The sequence below is a fragment of the Crotalus tigris genome, unplaced genomic scaffold (assembly GCF_016545835.1).
Source record: "Crotalus tigris isolate CLP2741 ecotype Arizona unplaced genomic scaffold, ASM1654583v1 scf7180000017831.1706817, whole genome shotgun sequence".
NCBI lineage: Eukaryota > Metazoa > Chordata > Lepidosauria > Squamata > Viperidae > Crotalus > Crotalus tigris.
In genome coordinates, this window is record NW_024096660.1 from 860,001 (window position 1) to 882,044 (window position 22,044).

Consider the following 22,044-nt stretch of genomic DNA (forward strand, 5'->3'; position numbering starts at 1 on the left):
TTTGCAGTACAATTCTTTGAATACATATTGTGAGTTTCATAAACATTGAACCGATGCTTTACATTCTCATTTTTTTTTAAGGTTCAAGATTTTCTGAGGAGGTTTGAAAGTATCCCAGATATGCTTGAACTGGATCATCTAACTGTTTCAGGCGATGTCACTTTTGGGAAACATGTTGCATTAAAGGTTGGTCATATGATTAACATTTTAAAACAATCCCAAATTTTTATGTACTTGAAATGCTGCATTCTCAAGCAACACTATTTGACAAAATCTGCCAATGTCTTTAGAAGGCATCAGTGCATTCTTGCAATATCCTGTTTTTATGTAAATCTATTCCTGCTTGTTCTAATTTAGCATCCAATTTGTTTAGGTGCCTGAAGACTTCTAAACACAGTTGCAGATGTCTTCTTTGCAGTTCTTTAATTTCTTTATCTTGATCATCTACTTGGGTTGTTAAGTTATCTTATCTGTCATTAATGTCAGAATAACATTGACAGAATAACATTTTGTTTCCAAATCCCGTTGAATTAATTAAGAACAATTATCTTCTATTGTATGCAGCAGAGGAATGAGGTTGGGCTTCTCCCAGTTTGAATTGTTCTCTATTATAGATTTTGAAATGTTAATTATAACATTAAAAGTAAGAAATCATAAAAAAAACCAATATACTTAATAACAGATATATAGACAAATAATACATTATGAAGGAAATGAACATAAACAAAGATTTTAAACATATCAAACTATACAGATATTAAATGGATTCACATATTAAGCTGAATTCCATTCATTACATTCATATCATTATAACTAAACATTTCCTTAAAATAAACATTCCTTATTGTTGTAGTTAAGAGAAAATTTTTAAAGGAGTTGAAGAATGTAAAAATAGAATCAGATCAAACTAGTGCAGACAAGTTGAGTAGCATGTATCTGGTTGAAGCAAACAAAATAATAACCCAAAGGCAAGTATTTCCAAATTAATAAGATTAGCTACTGTATATAATTGCACTAGAATAGTTTTAAAACTCTTTTAAACCTTACTATAGGTAAGACTTGATTAAAAATACAGCATATAATACAAATTACAGTATTGCACATATGATAAAAATGCCTGTAGCCTTCTCTACCTTGCTGTCAACAATGCACACATACTACAGGCTAAATAAAACTGTTCTAACAGCAAACAGCCAAAAGAAGCTGTACATAGAATTCTTCTGTAGACCTAGAAATGGACTGAGAAAAAGTGTTAATAACTCATTGTGGGTGTCTTGGTAAAAATTACAATTTAGCAGCTTACGATCCTGTGATTGTGTTCCCATCTTTTCAGGGATAAAGCTTTTTAACACAGGGAATTTTGGAGTTCTTACCCTCCACCATTGATGGTAAGATCTTAAATGAAATAGTGTATAGGGCTTCCAAAAATTTATTATTTGTAAATTGGGCCAAATACAATGGTGACTTTAAATGGAATTAGCTCTACTCCAGTTGAGCTCTAAAAGATCTCTTGGTATAATCCTTTCTTAAATTCCGTATCAAGAGTTTTTTTTCTATATGAACTGTTCCAAGTGCATCAGCATCTCATTTGATTGAGATTTATGTAATTTTCCAAAAAGAGTAATAATTAACTGATAGGATATTTTAGAGCACGTAGCCAAACCTATTTTGATTTTTGTGAATTCTGCATCTAAAGAGAGCAGCATTAGGCACATACTTCGATACCTAAAGTAGCTTTCTTAGGAAGCTAGTTTCTACTTGCACCAGTTGCTTGTAATTGACACTTAGATTTAACTGTGCTTAATAGAGGAATTGTGCCTTCAGAAAGTTTCAAAGTAGCTGGTACATACTGGACTGCTCTAGAGAAAAAGAGTCTTGTTTATTTATTTATTCAATGTATATAGCAACTCACTTCACATAGGTGAATCTGGGTAGCTCACATACTTATAAACAACCAACATGAAAACCATTAAAAACAAAGAAGTTAAAACTTGATTTGTGGGAGTGCAATCCATACAACGATTAACAATGCAACTGGATCCCCAGTTATCTGATCCCCAATACCGGATCTCCAGGCATGATGACAAAGCCTTCTGAAAGGCCAGCACCATCAGGGCCAGTCTAACCCCAGGAGTAATGAAAATGGATACTATGGCAGAAAAGGCTCTCCTCCCGTGTCCTTCAGATGACATTCCTTTGTAAATGGACTCATAACATGCCTCTCCTGCCACCTCTGATAGTGTATATAGCTGAGAAGAGGTGCTCTCTCAAACAACCTGGCCCCATGCCACGTAGAACTTGTTGCTAAACCTTTCTGAGCATCCAGAACAGCCTGAGAAATAGGAGCGTGTTGCTTCCCTGAATAATGTAGCATATATCCCAGGTTCTTGTTCAAGTATGTGCCTTTTGGGATCTAATGGAATTTTTTATATGGCCAACTCACTGCGGCCAACTCGCCATGGCAAACTCACCACAGCAAACTTGCTGTGACCAATTCACCACGGTCAACTCACTGCAGGACAACTCGTCATGGCCAACTTGCTGTGGGACAACTCGTTGCAGGACAATTTAACAATTCTACTTAATTATTTAAAATACATAATTTTTTAAAATTCGCATTTCATTCTGTTCCTCCTTTTGCATCCTTTAATGTTTCTATTCCATTATTTCTTTGATATTAAGTGTAACTCTTGTCCTGCAGCGAGTTGGCCGTGACGAATTGTCATAGACCCCTTTTTATAGCCTCTTACAAAACATACGACTTTAGTTTCTTAGTTAAGAGGTAAGGGACTAGTACTCCCATGGCTCTGTTAAGATTTACCAGTGTCTGTGATAGTATAATGGCATTGCTTATAGTTTTAAATTAAAGCAGCGTTCTCTTTGCCTTTTGAAGAAAGGATAAAAAGCCACTTGCTACGTGGAGTGTCCTTTTTCAAATTAGCTGTTGTAAATAAACTGATGGAGTTTTGAATTTTACTGAAAGAAAAACTGTGAACCATTGAGCAATTTAAAAAAGAGGAACACAAAAAGCAGTGTACAGAATTAGTTATATAAACAGTCCTCTCAGATGTAGAAAAAAGTAATAAATCCCAGTCAGAGATATTTTAGTGGGGGTTCAGAAAGAAACAATTCAGAAAATATGAGGAAGATGTAATAAGAAAAAAACCCACACGATTAAAACCTATAAAGTTCTGCATTGGTGGTTCTCATCAGATATGCCCGCAGTAAGCTGCTTCAGAGCAGGCGGTTGATCTTTTGAAGATGTATAAGTCCATCCCTCAAGCACAGAGCCCCAAGGAAAAACTGGTTGGCAATTAACAACCAAGAATATTTGCTTCTGCAGTTTAGTGTGTGTGTAGGGGGGTGTCATAAAATCTTTTCTGCTATAAAAATTATTGACTTTTTAGTGAACCACAATCTTGTATTCAGATATGTGTTCAAAGCTAATCTGATTGAATTCTGCTAATTTTAGAGAACATCTTGATACTGCAATTAAATACATATTTCTGAAATATAACTGATAGTTCTGTGAAACAGGACATTAATGCATACGGTTGGAATTTCTGTAATGAAACAGTATGTATTTTGTAAGATATTATAGGATAAATGTAAGGAGTTCAGTATCAGTACTTTATGAAATGTGATTGCTTCAGAATTGATGAAATGTAAACTTAAATTTAGAATTTTATCTTCAGGCAGCTCACTGGAACTTTCTTATTTTCTGTATATATAGGGAACTGTCATAATCATTGCAAACCATGGTGACAGGATTGACATCCCCCCTGGAGCGGTTCTGGAGAACAAAATAGTCTCCGGCAATCTTCGGATTCTAGATCACTGAACTGCTATGAACTTCATATAATATAAAGAGTTTCAAAAATGGAAGAATGTATAGGCATTAAGATTTGTATACAATCAATCACTCTACTGTTTTTATAGTATTACTTCTGTAATTTCTTTTAACTGAGAAAACTAAGAAAGGCAAATACTTAAATAACTCAGTAATTCAGTTAATATGATCTAAAGTGCAATATGGCTGACATTCAATAATTTTTGAACTGCTTATAACAGAAAAAGCTGTGAAACAATATGCTGTTAACTATTAAATACAACTACATTATGAAGTACTTTTTGCTACTATAGCAGGTATATCTAGAATATAATTTGCCTTTCTGTGCTATTCACAACAACCTATTCACCCCTTTCGCAGAATGGTTCAGTACCTCACTTGGACTGTTTTCTCCTGTGTTTACCCAAAGAAAAGGTACCTGAAACATTTGAATAATCATTTCTCATCCCACATCTATATTACTACTTAAATCATTAGTTTACTTTTAAATATGGAACAGATTGCCTTCTTCATTATACTCATGTTAACAGAATACAATGTGTTGAGACAAAGGAGGAAATGAATTCCACATCTGTACAAGTACTGAAATAAAGAATATCAAGTTCCCAGTCTGGATATCCGTTTTTGTTGGTAATAATGTTAGGAAATAAGTTAAACAGTTCATTTTAACAGTTTTATTTTGATTGACAGTGATTTCTGCTAATGTTAACAGAGAGGCATGCCTGTTTGAAAAAAGCCATAGGCACACAAAACATGGTGGACTATCGTTGTACATAATCATCACAAGAGTAGGCACTCACTGGATTTAGATAAAAATGCTGTGAGGTGAAATACACAGGCACTTTATTACTTTATAACAGGCAGGTACCAGCCTGAAAGCATTAAAAAGTGTTATAAATTAATACCCTTTACACTGTTGCTTTTATGGGCATATTTATTTCTATGCACCTTTGAAATATTTTAATTGGTGTGGGTGGGAAAGACTTGGAGGTAAATGTTACATGGAAATAGGGGCCAATTTACATTGTTGTAATCACTCTCCTTAAATAAACAACAGATACGCTTGAACTGCCTTTCCAGTTTGCCCTTATAAGAACTGAGCAAGCTTTACAACTTCATTTTAAGATACAGGAAATATTTCAAATATTGTTTCCTGATGACAGCACGTAATTCAATTGAAAAAAATACTTTGGAACGTGAATGCACCTTAACAAATCCAAAGTTATGTAGGTAATCAAGAATTTATAGAAACATCTGTAAAAAAATAATTTTAACAGTATACTTTTATAGTGAAAACATTTTCAAGATTTCAACAGCAAGACTTTTCAAACTGTACCATCATTAAATAAGGTGAGACACCACATGAATTTCATTGCACTAGAGGAAATGCAAAGCATCTTTTTAATATAAAGACTTACAGAGTACTCTCTAGACAACAGCTGTGTTACAGCTATGAATTATTTTGGATTTGGTCCAAAGAAACCTGAGTCTGGTTCCAGAGAGAATGAAGAAACTGCGCAAAGAACTGCTGTTGCTTTTCTTGCGAAATGGATTCTCCTCAAATCATTGCTACTGCTAACGTTCTAACACATTTCAAGAGAGTTTCTTCTTCAGTTTGCAAGAAATCATTCACTGTGAAGTGGCAAGTTGTTAGTCACCTCTTCTGTTCCCAGATTTCAGCCATGTTTAAATCTAGAGTCTGAAGCCCTTTCAGTGCTTGGAGGTTTCCAGTGTAAAAAGCTACATCAGCTGTAACCAATCTATGCAGAACAGAAATAAAACATTCAGGAAATACATTTTCAAACCATGTAGACGCTGAAGCAATTTAAAATATACGCTGAGAGTTAATCCATTTGTTCTAGGCGTAATATCTTGTGGTTTATGCTGGAAACTATTAGAATATAAAGCACTTATTAAACAGACAGTATCACCTTCTGTTGGACATGTTCTTAGCAGAAAGTTTTTAAGGCAAAGGAAAATATTAAGAATTGTGAGTCCATCCTATTGGTTAATTTTTCTAAACAAATCAAGTACTTTTTATCAACTACTGCAATCCTCCCAACCTCAACTTATACATTTACACATGTGGTTTCAATTCCCCCCCCCCAAATGTATTTTAGTTTTTTAAAAAAAGTTTGTGCATTCAAATGTATAAAATTTTTGGAAATATTTAACAACAAAATTATTTATAACCATACTGAAATACAGAGGAAATCTCCCTAAATCCATGTTTTATTAATTGCATCTATGAAAGAAATAATACCAGTAAAATATAAGTATAATATATAATCTGTGTTGAAAATGAACATAGATATGAAACCTGTTACTTAAAAATATTAATCTTGGAACTCTTAATCAAAAGAGAAATCTCTATTGATAGAAAATTGGGTTTGCATGAGTTAATTCCCCACCACAAACCAGTCTCTCACAAAACCCCATCAAGCACAATATAAAAAATCCCTGCCATAATGATGGATGCTTCCAATTTCCAGCATCTTCAGACTGCACAACAGTGGAATATGGGAGATACAGCTGAAAGTATTAGTAAGGCCCCAAATTCTAGTCCAAAGAATACAGACTTTTATTTATTACAAAGAATAAATAGGTTACTCCAGATAGCATCGCTGTGTTTAAAAATGCCAGGCTGCAATAGACTGAGAAATGGCACACAGCAGGGCTGATGAGTTCTTGGATTTCCCTTTCTCCCTATACAGTATTCCAACTACTTGTCATAAATTGTTTTTTAATTTTAAGAAGTAACAATTCTCACTGTTCTTCTTGAACAATGAACTTCTTGAACACTGAATGTCTTGAACTACTGAACCAAAGTTGGACACAATTTTGCAAATGGTGTCTCACTGGGGCAGATGGTCTGTTGTTAAGTAAATTAAATCTAGTGCGAAAGTGGAGGGGAAGAGAGGAGAAATACAATATATAATATATTAACTTTTTATGCTGCAACAAAACATGGGCTCCCAAACTAAGAAATAATCTCATTGTAACATACCCGTTCTGAGGTCCTCCATCATTGATTACATTTAAGTGGGCCAACTGTCTCTTTAAGTGAAATTTGTAACTTGCATTAATTCTTAAAAATAACATCTAAAAGATAATACAAAAGTTAGAGTAAGAAATTATTCTCCTGAAGCCATAACTAGCACAAAAACTAAGAGTCACTACATAAATTTGCAGTTTAAACAGCAAACTTTCTTGTTTCTAGAAGAAAAACCATAGTAGTCTACTGCAATAGAAACAATATGAGAAAGAAACAGATTTATGCTGTTAGGAAAGGGGAGGGAAATAGGGTAGGAAATATGAGCATTCAGATTGCAGAGTGGATCAGATGTGGTGCAAATATTCTGATGCCGAACAAGTGATTAAAACATATAATTTGATAAAAATCTTTTGCTTATATTATCTATATTTAATCCGGAAAAATGTGAACCTTTAGCTGAATTTCAGCTTGGCTGTCAGGATTACTATTTTGAGGTGAAATAATATTCTCAGGAGGTAGTTTTTTATGATTAAGATCTAAATACATCCATCTCTTATCTCTATAGTAATTTTATAATTCTGACTTTCCGCTCACCAGCTTTTCCTCCCCTTTTTCTTGTCCTCTCAACAATTGTATATCCTAACTGTTCCTTACTCAAGATCAGACACATATGATGAAATAAAAGGTGATCCAGAAAGCTTAATATTAATAGTAGCACAAGATGCTTATTTTTTGTTCTTACAAAGAGATAAACGGAACTGCATTATTTTTTTAGTATTGTGCAGTATAGCTGCCATCTATAGATCTAGAAAAAAAGATGTGATTGCTTTAAAGAACAGCAGTCCTATGTTTATGTTTCTGCTTGCTCAGAATCTCATCTTTCTGGAATCAAAACTGAAGCATTGTATCTCCTCAATTTCGAGTAATCTACTCTTTCAGATTAGACAAACAAGTTCGCCAAAGATCAGATATAGCAGCATGAGGTTTAAATACTTTATGCGCTACCAGAAGAAACGTTTTGACAATATTCACACGAGTTATAATGTATCAGCTTAGTTAAAACTAATGATCAATTTACTTATTTTATGATATGAATGAATCATCGACCCACATGCATAGAGTAATAAAATAGATGTTTTTAAATAAGGAGTTAAGATTAGATAAGGAAAAAAAACAACAGACTATATTTGGAAAAAGCAGAGAAAAGAGATCAACCCCCTTTTTTTCTTCCTATGATATAGTTTCATAACTGAAGATTTTCTTGCAGTGATGTTTCAGATTATACAAAGCACTTCTCCTTTTGATTTCCTGTTTTATTATGATATGGATTATGTATCATCCAACAGTCAAACAGAGGATTTAAAATGCCATTAATATTATATACTATGACCCTATTTTATATATCTTAAACATTTGGAAGAACATTTATGACAGTTCCTCAGCAGCAATTGATCGACCATCCCAAAGGGCTCACCTGTGTTTGCTCCTCAGGAAGCAGGTCATATATTGCTTCATGCATCTTTGCCATCTGTTTACAAATATTCCTGAAGCACATAGAAGGTACCGGTGCTTTCACTTCATACTGAAAATACAAATGGTACGGGTCATTGAATTTGTCTTCTGGATTTTGACTAGCAACTTATTTATGAGAGGAAAAGTTGGGAATAGAGTCATTGCAGTAATCTCTCCATTCACCCCACTCCGTGAATCTGTTTTCCTTTGTGTAGGCCTCCTATGCAAAAACAGTGCTACATGCCTGTTCTCTGCAGCTTGGGCCACATGAACTCTTACTATGAGTTAGACTGGCTGTGCCATTACCCTATGAGGGACAAAAGCACAGATAATAATCCTAAGGGATGGCATCAGTACACTAGCATCCTACATGTTTCTTTGAGGACACTGCAGTCAGAATAGCCTGTGAGCGATGCTCCAGGAAGCTGGTATTGTGGCTGCCATTATTTCAGATATTAAAAGAACTGGTTTACCTTTTCTGTTTTAGGTCGGAAATATATAGGTTATGTCTATAGGTAGATGAACAATCTTACTGGCATAAAGCAATAGTACAAGGATAATGAATTTTTAAGATAGTATTAAGATAATTTTTAAAATAGTATCTCCTGGCACAAATCACTGAGAATGTTAAAGGAAAAGAGGAGGAAAAATACAACTCAAGCATCAGTTTAAGTTCCATACAAAATGAGGAACTTAATAGAAATTAAACAGTAACATTCCACCCTCAGATTATTACCTTGGAAAGCAATTTGTCAAACAAAGTATCCATTATGGCTACAAGTTTAGTGGAAATTTCTGCTATGTGGTCATGGTAATCCTGGAACAGAAACATGACTATTATTCATATTATGTCAGACTTTGTCCTTGTGATAAGTATCTATAAAACACAAAGTAAAACTAAAGACGACTTCATTGTGCCCCCTCTTGATTATTTACACCAGTTTTTTATTCACTTAAACGGTAGTTATAGAAGGTATAGGAAATGGTTGTTTCCTCAAATATTTGCCTGTTTCTTTTCCACATTTTAAACAAATGAGCTTAAATAGTTGCTCTCTTCCAAGCACTCTCCTTTTGACGGAAGATTGTAACATCACTTCCCAAGAAATCTGAATGAAAGTGAACAAGCCTGTTTGTTTATTACATCCTTGAATGGATGTAGAAATCCATCCAAGGAGGACAGTATATTATCTCACTTATAACAGGATGTAACAAGCTATAAGGTCTAGGGGCTCAAAATAACATCTCTGACCTGGAAGCATTGATACCCACTGTCTATTTTTCTTTAGGAAGCACATATAACGTACTTTGAGGAGCCAAATGCTCCTTTTTTGTTGGTTTTTAGAGCATTTAAGTCAGAAAGTAATTGGAAAAATACCTTGGTAATATGGTCAAAATGCCTAAGCATGCTGAACTGTTTGGGCTGCAGGCGAGCTTCAAAGTGAGCCCTGATCACAGGAATGTAGTATACTATAAGCTGTAGGCAGCGGGAGGAAAGAGCTAAAAATTGAAGAGACGAAAGGAAAATCACAACAGAAAAGTTTCATTTTAGGTTAAGGGGCTTTTTTCAATGCCAGCTGTTACCAGTGGTCTTGGTTAACAGCCACTCATTCAGCAACTGTTCAAAGTTAACCACAGCGCTGAAGAAGTAGAACTTCAAGCAATCCTCAAAGTTCTGGCCCTCATGGTACCCCTGTGGTCATATGATCATGATCCAAGCACTCAGCAGCTGACCTGGATTTTCAACCATCAAAGTATCCTGCAGTCATGGGATTGCGATTTGCAAGCTTCCCTGCTGGCTCCCCACAAGCAAAGTCAATGGGAAAGTCGAAAATCATGGTCATCTGATGTTCTGACTCAACATTTAATGACATTAACCAGGTGTTTGCCAGAATCGCTGTCACTAAGCAGCATAGTCACATCAGTTCTCACTTTATGACCATTTAGAGATAGAAATTCTGGTCTCAATTATCATTGCTAAGTAAGGGCAACCTGTAGGACTATGTCCACTGTCTGCATTAAAGAGTATCCTTTCAATTAGAGAACAGCATTGAAGGAAAAGATTTAGACAGAAGCAACCACATTTTATGCACTGAATGTGACAATTACTTTTCTAAGGCCAAATTCTAACATTCAAATACTTCTGGCAAGCAATTTGCCAGAAATAAATTCATAAAAAAACATTATAGTAAGTCAAAATTTAAATTTAAATTTTTCTTGAAACAAATAAACAAAAAAGCCTAAGGAGAATTTACAGAACCACAGAATGTTTTAAAATCACACCCATACCTAAATTCTTTGTAGTTATTGTTTTCAAGCCAACCACTTGTAAAGCACCTGCTCCAAGTACTAACTGACAACTTCTTGAGTTGAAATACTGTATGAGAAAGAGAGAGGAACAAACAATTATTTAAGAATTACATGATAACACCTCTTTCATAGGCATAAACTTTCATGAACTGGCAGTTCACTTCATCAAATGGCCGGTAGTACTTTTTTTTATTAAAAAGTATAAACTACAGCACATTAAAGTTTATGCCTTTCAATAAAATTTATTAGTCAGAAAAAGATGCTACCAGACTCATTCTGACTTTCTGCTACCGAGGGTAACAGTTCTGCTATTACACTATGAAATACTGTTTCTTGCAGTGTTTTTAATCTTACCATTTAGATTCATCAAACAGTTGTGTGAAAGCAATGTTAAAAAAACACCTGCAAGTACATTTCATGCATTGAAAACAGACTGGAAACAGTTGTACCTTCAGTAAATCAGACAAGCGAGTGAGCATATCAGTCACTATGGAGGGAATATTATCCACACACTGGCAGTATTCAAGGATGATTCTAATTAATAGCAACACTGTCCTGCAAGGTAAAGAATTGAAAATGTCACTACAAGTCATAGTACATACTGGAATCATATGAACATTAACAGTTTTGTCAGTGAAAGAATTAGTTGACAAAAACAGCACTTTGCAAAGAATGTTACCACAGACAAAGTACTGAAAGTATTAAAGCAACTGCAGCCTTTGGGAGGCTTACACCAAGGTCCCCAACCTTTTGGGCACCAGGGACCAGTTCCATGGAGAGAGGTTTTTCCACAGACCGAAGGGTATGTGGTTTTGTGTGCTGCCTGCATCCTGCGGATGGGGCTTTGCTTGTTTATTCAGCCTGGTTGCTGGCATGCCATGGCCCGGTACTGGTCCACAGACTGGGGACTACACAACTGCTTCGAAGACAGTCTTCGCTTTAATGCACCTGCTTTAATGCTGCCAGAAGGAATGTTTTGCCAGTTTCAAATTTACTTTTCCATTATAGAGAATCCTTAAAGGATTTTACATCACTACCAATGAATGTATTGTGGATACTTTTTCTGCTAATTAGTCTGTTTTTTATCATATTTAATTTATTTTAATCCTCATTGTATATCTAGGGCCTTTTAAAAACTATATAGTCGGTATTTATCCTCCATCTCAATGGAGGATGTTGGAATTGGTGTTGCAATTTTTTTATATTTCACTATTGGAAAAAAATTAAAAAGCACAGATTGACTGAGTAAGTAAACAAATTTTATTTATTTATTTATTTATGAGACTTATATACCGCTTTTAAGTGCAAGCACTCTCTCAGCGGTGTACACCAGTAAGCAATGTATATATATATTTACATTGCCCCCAACAATCTGGGTCCTCATTTTACCTACCCCGGAAGGATGGGAGGCTGAGTCAACCTTGAGCCGGTGAGATTTGAACCGCTGACCTGCTGAACACAGTCAGCTAAAGTGGCCTGCAGTACTGCACTCTAACTGCAATTCATTCATCATTGATGGAGAAATGATCTTTGGAAATACTAATTATTTTAATAACATAGAAAGTTATGATTTTCTGCTTCAGAAGAGCCAAATATATATTTATAGAGGAAGGCAGATTCAATAAACCACACTGTTATAATCACTAAAATACATGTTGAATCATACTGTGAAGCTTGCTAATTGTGTATATCAATTACCAAATATGTTAAAAATGATTTAGAAAAAATAAAATATTCATTTTAATACTCACAGGTATAAAGCAAACATTTATTTAAAGATTTACCTCCTCTCGTATTTATGTAACAGAAAGATGACATTTACCTCAGAAGCTATTTTAAATGTCTTCCGTCAAATTATATAAGTCAGAAGATATACATTTCCAATCAGAAGAAAACAGAGACGGTGACAGAATTGTTACTGAAGATAACAAGTAGCAGAAGATAACTGAGACAGCACCCTATCTATTTCTTTGAAGGACACACATCAAAAGAAGTCCTGTGTACCAGTTACCACCAAAGACACTGTCCAATAGCAGCCAAGGCTAGAGCAAATCCATTACTGCATAATGCTGCATAAATCAATGACAGTGGCCCAAGAGGTGGTTACAAAATAGAATAGAATTCACCGTCCTGAACAATGCCATTGGATGACAGCCATCCAAGCAGTAAAATAGGAGAATGCTTTGCCTCTCTTACTGTCAACAGTGTAGGCCTGAACATAGTACCTACCCATACTTCTAGATTTTCTCCACCAGCATCTAGGCATTGTTGCATTACATCTCCCAAGGGGTCTCAGTAAACAAAGATGCCAGAAAGGATCAAAGAGGCCATTCAAGGGCAATAACTTCCAGGGCTCAGCTTGCCTCCGGTTAGTAGATGCTTACCAGCCACTGAACAGAATCACCCATCAGAGAGCTATGACATTTTTCAACATCTTTTGGAAATCAGCTGCACTGATCAGGTACCTAGGGCAAACTATCTGAATCAATGCTAAACCTATTAATTTTTAAAATATTTTTATATTATTTATATTAAAATATATCGTATCTAGATATTTTAAACCAAAATTATTATTCAAAATAATGTTATGAAGGAAAGGGAAAGTTTATTTTACCCAACTACAGCATATTTTTGTCCATCAACAATAAGAAAATCAGCTGGCTTTCTTTCCTCAGGTGCTATAAACAAAAAGAAAAAAAATAATTAATGGTGAAACATAGAATGCTCTAAATGTTAAATCAACCTCATTAAACTATAGTTCTCAACTTATGACCACAACTGAGCCTGGAATTTTGGTCATAAGTCGGCGTGGTCATTAAACGACACACCCATGTGACCACTTCTCTCACTGACCCACTCTGCCAGTTCTCACTGTTGCTGGCCTCTTTGGAATGGGGAGGGGAGGAAGAGGATCTATGGGGTGGTCAGAACTTCAGACAAGGTCATAAGTCCCTTTATTCAGCACCATTGTTAATTTCGAACAATTGCTGAACAGTTGTAAGTTAAAGACTACCTATAATACATTCTGGTCTATTTAAGCACTACTCAATAACTTCCTAACTCCACAGGCATGACTACTCTTCTTTATTTATGCAATAAGAGACACAAAGCATGCTACTACATTATAGCGTTTACAGCAGCGGCCCCCGGAGGCCGGGGACCCTTGGTTTGCAGCATCTTGAAGCAGCATATCTTAGATTTCACTTTTCCCTTGTCGTGGAAAGTATATGCTCAGTGGATAAGGGAAATGGAAGCAAGGAACTCCCAATTTCCTGAAATGAATACTCCTCAGAACCCACATGGTGTCAAAATGTGAGTAGGGTCCAACACCTGATATTGTTCATCCCCCTAGTGCAGGGGTAGGCAACCTTGGCTCTTTTATGACTCATGGACTTCAACTCCCAGAATTCCTGAGCCAGCCATGCTGAGGGGAAAGGGAGAGTTTCCATGCTCAGCCATGCTGGCTCAGGAATTCTGGGAATTGAAGTCCAGAGTCATAAAAGAGCCAAGGTTGCCTTACCCCTGTCCTAGTGGATTAATTTGGGGAATTAGAAAGCAACCTGGGAGTTAGGATCTCCAGGGAGATCCTAACTATCATCTACCTGTATGCCACAGGCAGCAAAGAAATCCAGGAAACTATTTGGAATTCTAGGCCAATGAGTGAAGAGATCTCTAGAGAGGAATGAAACATACCAGGTTTCCTCTCCAGTCAGTACACAAATCAAGTGGATTGTCAGAGAAAAAAAGATTGTTCCAGCACAGCATGCAACTGACTGCTCAAGCCTGACAGACACAAATGCTTTGCAGAATAGTAATTTATAAGAGATACATAAAAAATATTTTGGCCTTAAAACCATCCTAGTTCCAACTTTTCTTAGTAAATACTATCACTTAGTTTTCATTTGCTTTTATCATATAAGTCATTCCTGGATTCTACACTGTAAATTATAAGACACCTGCTTCATAAAAAGCAGATTTTGTCTAGAACCTTTGAGCCCATAGTTATTATCTTATCTACTAAGATTTGCAGTGAAGAGAAACAAAACTGTGAGAATGACTGTGCAGATGAAAGTAACAGATGGTCCTTCATGTATCTGAATATTGAAATATTAATCAGTTTTAAAAGAAAAGTGACTATGGTTTCAGTTATCTAATTTAACTGAATTTTCTAGAATCCTTCAGGTAATAATAATAATGATAAAGTTGGAAGGGACCTTGGAGGTCATCTAGTCCAACCCACTGCTCAGGCAGGAAACCCTATACCATTTCGGACAAATGGCTGTCCAGTTTCTTCTTAAAAACCTCCAGTGTTGGAGCATTCACCGCTTCTGGAGGCAGGTTGTTCCACTGGTTAATTGTTCTAACTGTCAGGAAGTTTCTCCTTAGTTCTAGGTTGCTTCTCTCTTTGGTTAGTTTCCATCAGTTGCTTCTTGTCCTGCCTTCAGGCGCTTTGGAAAATAGCTTGACTCCCTCTTCTTTGTGGCAGCCCCTGAGATATTGGAACACTGCTATCGTGTCCCCCCTCGTCCTTCTCTTCGTTAAACTAGACATACCCAATTCCAGCAACCGTTCCTAATATGTTTTAGCCTCCAGTCCCCTAATCATCTTTGTTGCTCTTCTCTGTACTCTTTCTAGAGTCTCAACATCTTTTTTACATCGTGGTGACTAAAACTGGATGCAGTATTCCAAGAAAATAATAATTAGGGGTTTTATTATCAAGAAATAAAACCCCTAATTGGTGCTTAAGCTTTGAGATTCAAAAATGACCCCATTATTCTATCAGAGAAATATAAATGGCCCACATCTTCAATAACTGAAAGGAGGCTGGAACTGCTGTTTGCTCAAAAAGCACTTTTCAAATTCCAAAATGCATCCAATTTATTTTGGGGGAAAAATAAAGTGTTGCTTGAGGGATACTCTCACAGAAAGGCAGAGTCTCATGGCATTCTCCCAGTGTCATTACCTTCACAAATCTTGATAATGGACTTATTGTTAGCCCCATGCTTTATATCAGCAACAGCGAAGGGTAGCTATACTTTACAAATAACTGAAATGAATGATCTATTTATTGATGCTCTGGAATTATTATGTAGGTAACTTGGCTATTCTAAGAAAATGCACCTTTTTGGCAGAATCTCCTGCGTTAAATACAAAATGACTTATTTTACTCATCTAAGGAAATATAAACAATTACATTTAATTTTTTTTTAACCTTTCTCACTCTGGATTAGAAGGAAGCCATATCCAAAGAGTATAGCTTGCAGGTTACATGAAGACACTTCAGATTTACCTTTAATTTCAAAACTCAGTAAGTGTGCATTACTTTAGATTCAGTTCAGAAGAGGCGTTTCAGAACCAGTAGATGTGCAAATTTAACTCCTATCTGTGACTCATTAAAACAGCTGTTTACTTCTATGCTTTACTGAGTTCCAGAGATTAGTATTATCCTTATCAAATTGGTCTTTCTCTTCGGAAACTGAAGAGTTTGGTTATAATTCATAATAGTTATGCCTGTCAAAGGTTTGCCAAAGTACATTCACATGCAACATTAGAATAATCTAGAGTCTACTGAGAGAAGACTCACCTCCTGCTTTTTTCTCTGGTAAAGCAATTTTGCCATATGATATAGAATCAACAAGATCCTGAAACTCTGCAGGAACATCAGCTTGCTTCCAACGTTCATTATCTAGCAGAAGACTATTTACATACAAAAAGAAAATGGGGTTTAAGGGGGAAAAAAACTATTTCTTATCTCTTGCATTCATGTTCCCTTGAAATTCAACAGTAGGAATTTTCTAAGTGGCAAGCTGCAGCATCAATTTCTGTAGATTTTTATCTTAAATTTTTAAAAAATCCCATTTGGTGTTTATAACATTAAGTATTATTTCTGACCCCATGGTGTGTAAAAAAAATGAATATACCATTTTGAAAATGAGTTCACTGTTTTTATATTTTTCTTTTGATTTATTGCCTCTCTATTGACTTTGAAGCCAAAGTCTGGATAAATACTCATGAGAACTTCATATGAAACAGTCACCCAGAGATGAGCTGTTGAGGAATGGAAGTCATTTATTCCTTTGTTGGCCCAAGTCAAACCTTTTCTACCACTGCAGCTCAGCCACTGCAGGCTTTGTCCTCCCATTTATCAGTTTTCTCAAGGCATCTGAGGCTAAGATGTTGACTTATCTCAAAATCTTTAGATATACAGTACATTGATAACCTGGAATATTTTGTACACTTTCTCTATAAGTCTTTGGCCATGTAAGATAAGTGTCAAGAAAATAGAGGGAGATGATTAAAGAGACTAGGGTAGAAGGGTAATATAGGCAAAGAGGCTAGAGTGAAAGTAAGGGAGAGCGTACATAGCTATAAGGATCAAAAATTAAAAGGGACCATACTGGAAACTGAGTTGATCCTTGAATGGCATTTATTTTTTCTAGCCCAAACAGAACTTGGAAAGTCAGTGTGTATAAGAGAATTAAGAGGAAAGGAATAATGAATTATGAAGATGTGGAAGGGAGAAAAGCAATTCTGATCATTTTTGGTCTATCATATCCCTTCTGGAATCCATGGTGGTGCTCTATTTACAGAAACCTAAAAAGCGACTTAAAATTAACTATCATTTTATTGATTTAATATGGATTCAATATGCTTCTTGGGCTCAAAAAACTCTATTTTTTACTGTTTAGAATGCAACAAGGTCTATGTAACAAACATACAAATACCTGAGCTTCGTCTTTCTTTCCTCGTGGAATCTATTTACAAATCTATTAGCTTGGCTTTGAAGTGCACCCCGCAACGACATACTTTTTCTACCACATATATGTTCTGTATCCAAGATGAATGTTTCCATTAATCGCGAAAGAGCAACAAACTCTGTAGAATTCAGTTTCTCCAGGAATCCATCCTAAAGGGAGAAGAAAAGCTGATGCAACAGCACTCTATACTTATTTTGATGTTTCCAACCCTATATAGGTAGTCCTTGACTTATAACAGTTCATTCAGTGACTGTTTGAAGTTACAATGACACTGAAAAAAATGACTTATAAACCGTTTTTCACTTATGACCATTGCAGCATCCTCATGGTCATGTGATCAAAATTCAGATGCTTGGCAACTGACTCATATTTATGAAGGTCGCAGTGTCCCGGGGTCATGTGATCCCCTTTTGCGACCTTCTGACAAGCACAGTCAATGGGGAAGCCAGATTCACTTTACAACTATGTTACTAACTTAACAACTGCAGTGATTCACTTAACAGATCTGGCAAGAAAAGCCGTAAAATGGAGCAAAATTCACTTAACAAATTTCTCACTTAGCAATAGAAATTTTGGGCTCAACTGTAGTCGTAAGTCAAGGACTACCTGTATCACAGTCTTTTGAGACCCTCTAGTAGGGGAAATGATATCAGGGTTCGTTTTATTCCTTATTTATCCAGTCCATAATTTATCTTTATAATAATTATTTAATTGCATTTAATTAACCAGTAACCGGATTTGATTAGATTGTGAAGACAGATAAGCTCCAAACAAGCCATGAAGCTTCTGCTCTAAATATAGATTTCAATCTGGATCTTCTGACCAATTCTAACAATTAGTCCATCTCTACATACTTCTATTGGGGAATTATCCCAAAGTGATCTGGTTAAAACTGCAAGAAGGAAAAAACAACTATTGAAAATGTCTTCCTGGTCACAAACAGGTATTGCATCAAACTTACTTTTGCTCTAGCCATAAGAAACTTGACAGAGCGATCATGGCAAATATCAGAGGCACTGTAAAGTAGCTCCTGGATGTTATTTGCTAATCTGCCCAGTTCCAGTTCTGACAATTTTATATCCTCACCAATCCTGAAAGTAAAAGAAGAATTTGTTTACAAAAATATGTAGCTGATGTAATCCAGTGGCTACTGTTTTGTTTGGGGAAAAAAAAGCTGACTACACTACACTTTGAGGTCAAGATCTTTGAACCAGAGAGGAATTTAATGGTAAATTTCTGCTCATTGGAATTTTTAACTTGGATTTGCATTTATTTTACTATAACCAAATTGTATAAGAACTTGTTACACTAGGGAAAAACCGTATATAGTAGAATTGTCTCTAAAACTGTTTACCAAATCGTTCTCTAAAAACAACAAAAATAATTCAGTGCAAGAAGTTATTATATAATATGATGGATAATCTCTCTGTTTTAGAGTAAATACTTATACTGTAGTTATTCCTAAGTAAAGATCACTTTAGTAGCATATTATAGGCACTAATGAAGATGGAATAGAAAGGAAAACTAGAAATCTCATAGAAGGAACTGGAGGATGGGCAAGGAATAAATACGTCAGAGCAAAACTTCTCAAATTAGATCAAAACACACAAATGGATAAAAAATATCAATAAGACTCTTCTGTTGCCATTAAAACATGTGGAAGCAATGTTTGCTCTTCTTTCATCCACAGACAACAAGGCAACAGAAACATAGCTGGCAGCAAAAATCACACAGAATTTGAATGCACAAACACAGACAGAGTGGGCAAGCTGTTTGTTCCAGACAATAGGGTCAAATCTGACATTTGAGTTTTGGAAATTATATTTTCTAAGTTCAATACTTTAGGCCTTTTATGAATATTCACATTTGTATAGCTGGAACCAATCGTTTCTGCTGTTTGGATCAGGTTCTAAGTTAAAGACCTTTACTACATACATGATCTCAACTCCACCCAGGGTTACGCTGGACGAAGTCTGCTCCTTGCTAGATGAGGAATCAGTGGTACATTCAGCTTCAGACACAGAATCACTACTGCTGGGCTGACTGTCTTGGTAAAGGTTTCTCTGGGAGACAGAATCAGCTACTGTGGATGGAAGGTCTCCTTCTCTGAAAGCATCACTTATGAACATGCCTTCATGAGTCAGATAGGCCACTTCTGTGTCTATGGAGCTCTCCTTTGCAGAATTGGTCTGCACAGAAATATTGCCCACGTCCTTGTTCCTTTGGTTCTTGTCAAGAACCAAGAGAACCACGCTTCTGATGACATTTAGGGTTCCCTAAAGAAAATATAGTGCTTGTTAAAATGCTGTTATTTCTTGAAAAATATACCCCTTAGCAAAATATTCTAGCTTGATAACTCTACCCAAACAATAAAATCATTGAAGTATTCATAATTCACAAATATCTAACATATATTCTTTCTCAAAAATTATTTTATGCAACATTTGTGGTTATGTATATGAACTGCATTGAAAACAAGTGTCAGTGTTTGGGCAAATAGCAGTAGTTTCCTGCCCCATCCCCAATGGCTGACAAATTCCAACTGGATTCCACTGTCTCAAATCTTCTAATCCTGAATGAGAAGTCAGGGAAGATTTTCTGTTTGTGTGAATCTGAGCAAAAAGAGAAATGCCTCCTCACAACTCCGATGACACAGACATTTTTTTCTCACGCTTTTGATGGCTGTTTTCAAACTTTTATACTCAACATCGGACAGAATGTTGGTGTAAATGCTGGAACATATGTCTATCTTTTCTTTTCTAACCATGTTTCAATATCATTAAAAAAAAAATAAAGGTTTCCCCTGCCAGTTGTGTCTGATTCTAGGGGGCGGTGCTCATCTCCGATTTACAGATAAAGAACTAGCATAGTTCTTTGGTCATGTGGCCAGCATGACTATATGCTGAAGGTGCATGGAATGCCTTCCCACCAAAGTGGTACCTATTTATGTACTTGCATTTACGTGCTTTCAAACTGCTAGGTTGGCAGAAGCTGGGGCAAGTAACGGAAGCTCACTTCGTCATGCAGTATTTAGATCTTGAAATGCCGACCCTCCGGTAGACAAGTCCAGTGTCTTAATTGCTTGGCCACCACACCCTTTCTAGATCATAGCTTGAGGTAAATTGGGATTGTTATCATTAAGAATTGTAAACATATTTTTACTAAACTCCCCAAGTGAGAGGACTTAGAATAATAATTCCCAACAATGTTTAGTCTAAGAAGTCAGATTCCTAGCAAAACAGGACTATCTTTTCTGCTGCTTGTTCTTAGGACTGGATAGTAACAATATGTATCTTTTTTATCACAGTGGTTCTCAACCTGTGGGTCGGGACCCCATTTGGGGTCGAACGACCATTTCACAGGGGTCGCCAAACAACGCAGTCCGCCATTTTTTCCCTCTTTTCCTTAGCTGTGCTACTCCCTTTTATTTTATTGGCTTTTGAAAGCCAATAGAATAGACTCTCTTGAATAGAGGAGGCTGTCTCTGCCCTGCTGAGCCCGCCAAAAATCCCATTCTGCAAACAGTGCTGCACCAGTTGAGTAGTCCTCGACTTACGACCGGTTGGGGGTCGCAGCATTAAAAAGGTTGAGAACCACTGTTTTATCATTTCATTTCATCCATTTTATGTGAAATGGGCAGAATATTACTTTTACTTTAAAATGTGAGCTTATTAATTGATATTAAAGGAAGACTTTCTTAATTCAGGCAGGATGGAAAACGCTGATTCATACAAACGAGAAACCAAGTACTAAAGCAGGAAGTGATTAGGAATAATTTCAACCCTCATGTTCATTCCATTCATAAAGCTTGGACTTTTCTTGCAAACAATATCATGTTAATCATAAAGGCAAATACTGCCTGCAGATATCTAATTCCAGGTATGTTTTAATTTGCAAGTTAAATTAAAATTGGCAGTTCTTTTACACACCAAAATCATAGACATATCTTGTTTCTCCTCTAATCCAGTGGATTAAAATTTATGTTTCAACCTGAGCAAATTGTATTTAACCATTGTTTCTTGAAATAAATCAATTTCATTAAGTTGACTTATCATAGACCACAGTCATAACTACCCATTAAACAGCAAAAATACGGGCAGACCTAAATGTAAAAATTTCAGATTACTATATAGAAGTTGCTCTCATTATCTGCAGTTCTAATACCCGTTGTTTCATGGATCAATGTTTGGCAAATATAAACCAGATTTTGTTATCCATAGGAAAGGGTTTCTTGTATTTGTGGGTTTTGGTACATGGTTCTTTTTGAGAAAAAGCTTCTACAGCATATTGCGTGTTTTAATCATGCACAAAATAGGTTTTGTGTATGTGTAAACTATATATTTTCAAAGTTTCATTATTCACAGCTGTCAAGTCTGGAATGGAACCCCTCCAAATAACCATGGCCATCTATATTTGAACATTTACCCCTCAAGAATTTAGAATTTTATTATTTTAAAGAATTAATGCTGACAATAAATTTCCCCAAATACTTCCTTAAATTGCAGCTGTACAACTTTGTTTGATCAATACCGGTAGACAAAAGCCCAGTATTCTGTTATAAACTACATTATATCACCAGAACTAGAAAATTTTGTATTATGTATTATGCAAGATATATAGTA

At 35.8% G+C, this 22,044-nt stretch overlaps 2 protein-coding genes across 6 annotated transcripts in view; one reads left to right on the forward strand and one right to left on the reverse strand.

Annotated features, from left to right (window-relative positions):
• Positions 1 to 4,458, forward strand: part of UGP2 (UDP-glucose pyrophosphorylase 2) — a 31,679-nt gene extending 27,221 nt beyond the window's left edge. For all 5 annotated transcript variants that reach the window (XM_039343018.1, XM_039343016.1, XM_039343014.1 and 2 more), the window contains exons 9-10: positions 82 to 186; positions 3,734 to 4,458. In XM_039343018.1, the coding sequence (XP_039198952.1) occupies positions 82 to 186; positions 3,734 to 3,841 (213 nt within the window). In that variant the 3' untranslated portion in view covers positions 3,842 to 4,458. The remainder of the gene's footprint in view (positions 1 to 81; positions 187 to 3,733) is intronic.
• A 60-nt stretch (positions 4,459 to 4,518) lies between these two features.
• The window catches only part of VPS54 (VPS54 subunit of GARP complex), a 41,458-nt gene continuing 23,932 nt past the window's right edge, over positions 4,519 to 22,044 (reverse strand). The window contains exons 13-24 of the mRNA XM_039343012.1: positions 19,358 to 19,698; positions 18,384 to 18,513; positions 17,390 to 17,571; positions 16,249 to 16,361; positions 13,279 to 13,342; positions 11,114 to 11,219; positions 10,644 to 10,731; positions 9,733 to 9,854; positions 9,094 to 9,174; positions 8,320 to 8,427; positions 6,858 to 6,952; positions 4,519 to 5,610 (exon numbers count right to left, since the gene is read on the reverse strand). Of these exons, the coding sequence (XP_039198946.1) occupies positions 5,505 to 5,610; positions 6,858 to 6,952; positions 8,320 to 8,427; positions 9,094 to 9,174; positions 9,733 to 9,854; positions 10,644 to 10,731; positions 11,114 to 11,219; positions 13,279 to 13,342; positions 16,249 to 16,361; positions 17,390 to 17,571; positions 18,384 to 18,513; positions 19,358 to 19,698 (1,536 nt within the window). The 3' untranslated portion in view covers positions 4,519 to 5,504. The remainder of the gene's footprint in view (positions 5,611 to 6,857; positions 6,953 to 8,319; positions 8,428 to 9,093; positions 9,175 to 9,732; positions 9,855 to 10,643; positions 10,732 to 11,113; positions 11,220 to 13,278; positions 13,343 to 16,248; positions 16,362 to 17,389; positions 17,572 to 18,383; positions 18,514 to 19,357; positions 19,699 to 22,044) is intronic.